Source organism: Silurus meridionalis, chromosome 7 (assembly GCF_014805685.1).
Source record: "Silurus meridionalis isolate SWU-2019-XX chromosome 7, ASM1480568v1, whole genome shotgun sequence".
Lineage (NCBI taxonomy): Eukaryota > Metazoa > Chordata > Actinopteri > Siluriformes > Siluridae > Silurus > Silurus meridionalis.
The window spans coordinates 26,067,000-26,076,999 of NC_060890.1; the positions used below are offsets into that span (position 1 = coordinate 26,067,000).

Genomic DNA, 10,000 nt, shown 5'->3' on the forward strand with positions numbered 1-10,000 from the left:
CACTTTAGAGGGGGTGGATTTACATCCATCATCCATCATGGGGCATCTCACGGGGCGAGAGTTACGCTCATCCCAGCTGCACGTCCAACATATCGTATATATCGTACGCTGCTGCCTGTGACTGTTGCGTGAAATTTTATATATTTTAAAAATTTTGTCACATTGCTCTCGTCATCGTAAGATCAAAAAATTGTATGTCGAACCATCATGACTTGGGGACCATCTGTATTTCTCCATCAACATTCTCAAAGCAAATAATGCGTCTGTGGTGCTCTTCCTCGGCATGAAACCATACTGCTGCTCACAGAGGGTCACCTCTTCTCTCAGCCTGGCTTCCACTACTCTTTCCCATAACTTCATGGTGTGACTGATCAACTTCATTCCCCTGTAGTTACTGCAGGTCTGCACATCTCCATTATTCTTAAAGATCAGTACCAGCACACTCCTTCTCCATAAAAACTCCAATGCATCTCTCCTAAACATCTCCATGCTTCTACAGGTATGTCATCTGGTCCAACCGACTTTCCACTCTTCATCCTCTTAATCGCTGCTCTCACTTCCTCCTTACTAATCCTATCCACTTCCTGCTTCACATCTCCACGCCATCCAACATTCTCTCTCTCTCATTTTCCTCATTCATCAGCTGCTCAAAATACTCCCTCCACCTTCTCAACACACTCTCCTCACTAGTCAACACATTTCCCTCTCCATCCTTTACTGCTCTAACTTGCAGCACATCCTTCCCAGCTCGGTTCCTCTGCCTGGCCAATCTGGTCTGAAAAATATTGAAAGACAAAACAGTTCCAAAACCACAGATTTTAAAGTTGGCCATTTTGAAATGTAATGACAGATGAAGACCACCAACGAGAGAAGATTTAATCCCTCTTGGAATTCCGGTGTGTGGAGTTTTCTTCCAAAACAATTCAACCAGTTTATTAGATTAAAAGCAAAGAATTTGTTTTTGTAGCCTGAGCTCCAGAACTTTCCACCCAGAAAACAGAACCAGTAAAATAAAACGGCTGAAACTCTCAAAAACAACTAGAACCTGATGAAGTAGTGTTTTGAATAAAAATTCATTCCGATGGAATTGGTTGGAGGCAGCTGTGGGTTTGCCGCACTCTCGAATGTTATTATCATAAAATCCCACAACCAATCAGGTGCCTATTATACAAATGACTCCCACTAGCAACTCAGAGAAACCAACAGGAAGCTGTTTTTTTTTTTTTTAATTTGTTGATATAGTCTGGATTTTTTTAAGAATGCAAAAGTTTTGGTTTTTGCACTTCCTTCCACAAGGATATGAAAAGTGAGTTCATGTTTGTACAGTTCATCTTTGAGGAATAGCAGAAAGGGAGGATGGAGAGACATTTTGGAAGTCACATCTGTTCACGTTTTAACTGGATAATAAAATCATACACACACACACACACACACACACACACACACACACACACACAACCACACAATCACCGTGACACACAACCAAACACACATACACGGACACACAGACACACACACCTACCCAACTACACATATACACTGTCACTGTGACCGACACAATCATACTCAAATACACATGTAAAAAACACAATCACTATGGCCTACACCACACAAACATACACAACTGCACACACAAATACACACACACAACCACTATGACCTACACAAACATACACAACTACACACACAACTACACACATAATCACTATGACCTACACAAACATAAACAACTAAACACACAAATACACACAGAATCACTATGACCTACACAAACATACACAACTACACACACAACTACACATAATCACTATGACCTACACAAACATACACAACTAAACACACAAATACACACAATCACTATGACCTACACAAACATACACAACTACACACACAAATACACACACAATCACTATGGCCTACACCACACACATACACAACTACACACACACAATCACTATGACCTACACAAATATACACAACTACACACACAACTACACACAATCACTATGACCTACACAAACATACACAACTACACACACAAATACACACAATCACTATCTTCTTCTTCCTCTTCTTCTTCTTCTTTCTCTTCGGCTGCTCCCATTAGGGGGCTCCACAGCGTATCATCCGTCTCCATACCACCCTGTCCTCTACATCTGCCTCTTTCACACCAACTACCGGCATGTCTTCCCTCACCACATCCATGAACCTCCTTCTTGGCCTTCCTCTTTTCCTCCTACCTAGTGGCTCCATCCTCAGCATTCTCCTACTGATATACCCCATGTCCCTCCTCTGCACATGTCCAAACCATCTCAATATCGCCTCCCTCACCTTGTCACCAAAACATACTGCATGCGCTGTCCCTCGTCCTTCAACCTGTCCATCACCACTGCAAACAGGAAAGGGCTCAGGGCTAATCCTTGATGCGGTCCAACCTTCACCCTGAACCAGTTTGTCGTACCTACTGCACACTTCACTGCCATCACACTGTCCTCATACATGTCCTGCACCACCCTCACATACTTCTCTGACACACCTGACTTCCTCATACAATACCACAACTCCTCTCTTGGCACTCTGTCGTATGCTTTCTCTAAATCCACAAATCCACAATGCAATTCCTTCTGTCCTTCTCTATACTTCTCCATCAACATCCTCAAAGCAAATAAGGCATCTGTGGTGCTCTTCCTCGGCATAAAACCATACTGTTGCTCACAGATGGTCACCTCTTCTCTCAGCCTGGCTTCCACTACTCTTTCCCATAACTTCATGGTGTGACTGATCAACTTAATTCCCCTGTAGTTACTGCAAGACTGCACATCTACTTTATGCTTAAAGATCGGTACCAACACACTTCTCCATTCCTCAGGAATCTTCTCACCTTCCAAAATCCTGTTAAACAATCTGGTCAAAAACTCCACTGCCATCTCTCCTAAACATCTCCACGCTTCTACCGGTATGTCATCTGGTCCAACCGACTTTCCACTCTTCATCCTCATAATCGCTGCTCTCACTTCCTCCTTACTAATCCTATCTACATCCTGCTTCACCAACTCCACATCATCCAACCTTCTCTCTCTGATTTTCCTCATTCATCAGCTGCTCAAAATACTCCCTCCACCTTCTCAACACACTCTCCTCACTAGTCAACACATTTCCTCTCCATCCTTTATTGCTCTAACTTGCAGTACATCCTTCCCAGCTCGGTCCCTCTGCCTGGACAATCGGTATAAATCCTTTTCTCCTTCCTTAGTGTCCTCTCATACAGCTCCTCATATGCCTTTTCCTTGGCTTTCGCCACATCCCTCTTACCTGCTGCCGCATCTCCTTGTACTCCTGCCTACTTTTCTCATCACTCTGTCTATCCCACTTCTGTTTTGCCAACCTCTTTCTCCTTATGCTCTCCTGCACTTCCTCATTCCACCACCACGTCTCCTTGTCTTGCTTTCTATTTCCAGATGTCACACCAAGTACTTTTCTAGCTGCCTCCCTCATCACTCATGCAGTAGTTGCCCAATCATCCAACACCTCTTCAACACCACTGAGCCCCTGTCTGACCTCTTCCCTGAACCTCACACTACTCTTCCTCCTTCAGTTTCCACCATCTTATTCTTCTTTCAGTCCTCACTCTCTCCTCTTCTTCTTCACCTCCAAAACCATCCTACAGACCACCATCCAATGCTGTCTAGCTACACTGTCCCCTGCCAACACCTTACAGTCTCCAATCTCCTTCAGGTTGCATCTCCTGCATAGCACATAGTCCACCTGTGTGCACCTTCCTCCACTCTTATCGTCACCCTATGATCCTCCTTCTTCTTAAAATAAGTGTTCACCACTGCCATTTCCATCCTTTTAGCAAAATCTACCACCATCTGCCCTTCCACATTCCTCTCCTTAAAACCATACCTACCATCACCTCCTTATCACCTCTGTTCCCTTCACCTACATGCCCATTAAAGTCTGCCCCAATCACCAATCGTTCTTTCCTAGGTACACCTTCTACCACTTCATCTAATTCACTCCAGAATCTTTCCTTCTCCTCCATCTCACAGCCAACTTGTGGAGCATAGGCACTGATGACATTTATCATCATCCCTTCAACTTCCAGCTTCACGATCATCACCCTATCAGAAACTCTCATCACCTCCACTACACTCTCACTGTACTCTTCCTTCAGAATCACCCCTACACCATTTCTCTTTCCATCCACACCATGATTGAACAGTTTAAACACCTCCAATGTTCCTGGCCTTACTCCCTTTTCACTTGGTCTCCTGAACACACAGCATATCTACCTTTCTCCTCTCCATCATATCAGCTCCCTCTCTCCCTTTACCCGTCATAGTACAAACATTTAAAGTACCAACCCGAACCTCTACTCTCCTACACTGCTCCTTTCCCTGCCGTCTCTGTAGATGTCTGCCTCCTCTCCTTCTCCTCCTTCGGCCAACAGTAGCCCAATTTCCACCGGTACCCTGTCGGCTAACGATACCTGTGGCGGTCGTTGTTAACCCGGGCCTCGACCGATCCGGTATGAAATTCTCATTTGTGATCCGCATATTTGATTTGGCACATATTTAACACTGGATGACCTTCATAACGCAACCTTTCCCATTTACCTGGGCTTGGGACCGGCACTGAGTGCACTGGCTTGTGCATCCATAATGGCTGGGTTACACACACAATCACTATGACCTACACAAACATACACAACTACACAAAGACACACACACACACACACACACACACACACACACACACCCTGAGAAACCCTAAACCTACTCACATTCACAATTAGGAGAATCATCTCACCATTTTCTCCTGCAGATGGAAACACTTGGTGTTCATACAAACATCATGTGAGATGAGATAAAGAAAGATGAGGAGAGGTGAGATGAAATAAGGAGAGATGATTCCTGCAAGTGAAGCTAGAGGGCAGGCAAACCATGCAGTTCCTCACAGCTCAGTTTGTTCCACTGCAAATTCAACATCATATCTTTACCTCAGATTCCTCATTACACTACAGGACAATCACACACACACACACACACACACACACACACACACACACACACATATATATATATATATATATATATATATATATATATATATATATATATATATATATATATACATACAGCATCTCACAAAAGTAAGTGCACCCCACACATTTCAGCAATTATTTGAGTATATTCTCGTATACTTTTCTTTTGTATTTTTACACTATACTGTATATATTTGTATCGTGTCTCTGCTTTATATTTGCACATTTTTCATTTTTCTTTGCTGCTGTAACATAGAAATTCCTCCACTGTGGGACGCTCGCAACAAAAAAGCCTATAGACTATAAGCAGATTTTTTCCAAAACAGGCTCCACTTGGAACAGACCTCACTAGGGTCGATCAGAGAAGTTAAGTACTGGTGCAGAAGCTGCTTCAAAAAGCAGAGGCACAAGTGCTGCAGCATTGCTTTAGAGGTTGTAGAAGCTGAAGGTCGACTTACCGGTGCTCAGACCGTACGCCGCACACTGCAACAAGTCGGTTTGTCTTGTGCTGTCATCCCAGAAGGAGCCTCCTCTGAAGCTGCTCACAAGAAAACCTTCAAACAGTTACTGAAGATGACCTGTCCAAAAGCATAAATTACCTGTGGTCTGATAAGACTTAGATAAACTTATTTTTTTCAGGTGTTTTTTCAGATTCTGATGTTCCTAATCATGATGGTGATAAACTCGACGTTCAACTCATTGACCTGTCTCGTGCATGTGTCTGTATTCACATCTACATCTGGAGCTTCTTCTGCAGGCTAATGTTCCAGTCCTGGCTTGTGCGATATGAACTTCTGTCAAAATCTTCATTGTAAATATCTAAAACTGAGCCAGAACTCTGAATACGCTTCATCTAGCCAGCACACTCGTGCTCTGCTGAGACTGCGCTGTAATTCCTGTCCATCCGACCCCCTTCGAGCAGGAACGTCTTGGCTTTATACTCACCCCTCGAACGAGCCGCTGCAGAATTGAGGATAATGATGCTTAAAATAAAGTTTCAGGAAGACATCAGGTGGGCTTCCTGTGCTGGAGGAACCAAGGGAGGGAATGGAAGTCTCAGCTGGAGATGAACTGGTTTGCTCTGAACAGATATTTGCTGTAAGCATAGTAGTGATGAGTTGTTCATGAACAATTCCTTCATTTCGAACGAGTCATTAATGTGACTCAGAAGTAGAAAATGAACGAATCACTCTTTGAGACGACTCGTTAATTTTCTTCTGAGCAAATAATCTAGGGTCACGTACAGGAAACAGAATTGAGTAGTTCAGTCGTTTCTTCTTTTATCACGTGACTCCCATAGACGCTACACAATGCAAGGAATCATTTCTTTTCGGTACAAATCTTGACATTATTGCTACGATAATTATGGGAGTCACGTGACAAAAGAACTAACGATACGGACCAGAAGATATGAAAGATGAAGCTTCTCATATTGTTTATCATCATGTCATTGTCATATTTTCATGAATAGAACTTTATTCAAAGTTGGTGAATATAGACATGTTGGGGATCTGCCTATTGAAAATAATTTTCAAAGCAACAAATGAACTAATACAAATAACTAATTAACTAAAAAAAAAATGTTTATATAGTCTCAAAATTGCTTTACTCTCATTGGCTAGGGAGCAATGGATGGACAGCCCCCTGACCAAGAAGTGAATTATCTAGAATTCTGGATGTGGTTCTAGAGTTTTTACATTGTTTTGTAAATGACTTATCGTGTGAGTATTTTTATGAACCACATTCAGAACATTTTGAATTGAAGACTTCCTGGATCTGCTCATTCAGCACTTTATTAGTTGTGTGAGACTTAATTATTGTTTTAAAAATGAAATACACATGAATTTCTAATGTTAAAATATGTAAAATATTAAAAACATTTACTTCGTTCTTGGCCTTCTCATGATATTTGGGTTTGTGAGACTCTTGAAAAACCAGGATGAGTCAATGAGGTTAAAGTGGTGTTAAGCCCTGCCCCCCTACAAGAAGCTTTCACCTGACCTGTGAAGCATTTACAACCCCCATGATTAGTTCATTGTTTTACATTTTGGATGTGAAAAAAAAAGTACACCCTGTTTGCATTCCATGGTTTCATGTATTGGAACATGTTTTCCTCCCTGTACAATGATTGATTCTCAATTGTTTGTAAACGGCCTTATAACCCTTTATGGGTTGATGGGTAGCACCAAGAGCTTCTCTAAAATCATTAACACACACCCGTATGTTCTAAACCTTGTTCGAACACCTGGCTGCTACTCAGCCTCGAATCCTTTGGAGGCAGCAAATGTGTCTCCATTCTATTTAAAATAAAAACTGGTCTAAAATGTCGTTAAGTAGTTTATGTAAACATGTGCATTGTAATGTTATTTTGCATTGATTATTTATTCCACTGCAAATAAGTTTGCAATTTCTGTTTCTAAGTCGCTGTTTCTCCTTCTAATCGCTGATAATAAAGATTTCAGGGAAGTCCGTTTAGACCTAATTTTCTTGGTGAGAAAAAGGCTGCCACGGTTCGTCCTTTGAAGACTTTTAGCTGAAGATTTCCTCGTGTTTGGTGGCGTAGGCGTTTGTCAGGAACGGCCTTTAATTGCTCGGTAGTGAAGCTATGGCTCTAATTAGGGATGGCTACGGTTCCCCATGACTAGCTGTAAAGCAAAGCTCGACACTTTTACTGGATTTCGCCTAAGTTCTGACAGCAGAAGTTCCCCTACGGCTGTCAGAACTTCAGACAGAAATGAGAGCTATTTGCACTCGTGTAGCAACTATAAAGATCCTGAAAGTTACTGTAGAAGCAGCATTTAGCGGCTTCGCTGCAGAGCAAATAGCAGAATGCATTCGATTCGACAGCTCCAGATAGTTTCCAGACACATCTGGCCAGATGTTCGCCTAAAAATCTCCTTATTTACCAGGACAAATAAGATGGTATTGAGCAGATTGGATTCCTGGGATAATAGATATAATTATTTCTCCTATGTTGTAAGTGAACAGTTTGTCTGGGGTTCACTTTCTTACTTCTCCTGTGAGAAAAAGCTGTGTGATGGAGCTGATCTGAGAGTGATGGAGCTGATCTGAGTGTGATGGAGCTGATCTGAGAGTGATGGAGCTGATCTGAGTGTGATGGAGCTGATCTGAGTGTGATGGAGCTGATCTGAGTGTGATGGAGCTGATCTGAGAGTGATGGAGCTGATCAGAGTGTGATGGAGCTGATCTGAGTGTGATGGAGCTGATCTGAGTGTGAAGGAGCTGATCAGAGTGTGAAGGAGCTGATCTGAGGTGATGGAGCTGATCTGAGTGTGATGGAGCTGATCTGAAAGTGATGGAGCTGTTCTGAGTGTGATGGAGCTGATCTGAGTGTGATGGAGCTAATCAGGGTGTGATGGAGCTGATCTGAGTGTGATGGAGCTGATCTGAAAGTGATGGAGCTGTTCTGAGTGTGATGGAGCTGATCTGAGTGTGATGGAGCTAATCAGGGTGTGATGGAGCTGATCTGAGAGTGATGGAGCTGATCAGGGTGTGATGGAGCTGATCTGAGTGTGATGGAGCTGATCTGAAAGTGATGGAGCTGATCTGAAAGTGATGGAGCTGATCTGAGTGTGATGGAGCTGATCAGGGTGAGATGGAGCTGATCTGAGTGTGCTGGAGCTGATCAGGGTGAGATGGAGCTGATCTGAGTGTGATGGAGCTGATCTGAGTGTGATGGAGCTGATCAGGGTGTGATGGAGCTGATCTGAGAGTTATGGAGATAATCTGTAAGATACAAAGCTCATCTTTCCTCCTTTCTGAACTCGGACTGTCAGATTAAGATGTTTTAAAGCTCCAGGAGGAATGGGATCACTGGAATGACTGTTCATCATATCCACAGATGATGTGTGGTTTTTTTTTGTTTTGTTTTTTCTTCTTCTCCAGCACTGATGACTTTAGCTTCTGTAACAAATCTGAGAGCCAAACAATAATCTGAGAATCTGATTAGAAACCCAGAGGCCTTTCTTTTCTTCTCCTCCTCTTCACCAAGATGTTCCTTTCCTGTTCACTATTAAAGTGTGTTACTTAAAGAAAACCCCTTTCCATTTCATGCTGTCAGCAATTTCACCAGATGGAATAGAAATGTTACAAGACCTGAGAAAGAAAATAATTTCTATACACCAGAAGGATGAAGGCTACAAGAAGATCAGCAAAGCTTTACTCATCAGTCAGACTACTGTAGCAAAAGTGGTACAAAAATGTAATAGAGATGGAACTGCAACCATCTCAGAGACGTTCAGGCAGTCCGGAAAAATCGGCACAGCAGTTATCTAAAGAAAGCCAAACTGGGGTGACTGTTTCCTGTGTTTCCACATTGCAGAGGACTGGCATGCGTGGGTGCCGTCCATGAAAGAAGCCTCTCCTAAAGCCCAGGCTCAAAAAAGCCCACCTAGAGTTTGCCAGGGCCCATGCTGTCAAAGATGAAGACTTCTGGAACTCTATATTCTGGAGTGATGAGACCAAGATGAATGTTTTTGGAACTGATTGCTTCAAAACTGTATGGCGTAAACACCTCAGCATCCTCTAACCATGAACACCTCAGCATCCTCTAACCACGAACACCTTACCATCTTCTCAACATGACACCTCAGCATCCTCTCACCATAAACACCTCAGTATCCTTTTACCATTTCAATCTCAGCTTCTTGCGCCATGAACACCTCAGCAGTATCTTAATATTGTGAACATTTTAGCATTATGTCACCATAAACATCTCTCCACCCGAGTGTTTGTGTGTGCTTGTGTGTCTGTGTCTGCTTGTGTGTGTCTGTGTTGTCCGTGTGTGAGCATGTGCGTGTGTGTCTGCTTGTGTGTGTGTGTGTGTGTGTGTGTGTGTTCAGCGTTTCTGAGACGATTTAAATCATGTATCTTTATTTTATTACGGTGTGGAGATGTTCCTGGTGTTGTAGGAAGGAATTTTTGCTGTTGAAA

General features: G+C 42.8%; 1 protein-coding gene across 4 annotated transcripts in view; it reads left to right on the top strand.

Annotated features, from left to right (window-relative positions):
- The window catches only part of chst15 (carbohydrate (N-acetylgalactosamine 4-sulfate 6-O) sulfotransferase 15), a 68,655-nt gene extending 61,718 nt beyond the window's left edge, over nt 1-6,937 (top strand). The window contains exon 10 of one of the 4 annotated variants that reach the window (XM_046853983.1): nt 5,304-5,612. In XM_046853983.1, the coding sequence (XP_046709939.1) occupies nt 5,304-5,346 (43 nt within the window). In that variant the 3' untranslated portion in view covers nt 5,347-5,612. Of the gene's footprint in view, nt 1-391; nt 447-5,303; nt 5,613-5,686 lie in introns of those variants that run through there. The other 3 variants (XM_046853986.1, XM_046853987.1, XM_046853984.1) reach the window with 3 other exon arrangements.
- The last annotated feature ends 3,063 nt before the right edge of the window (nt 6,938-10,000 follow it).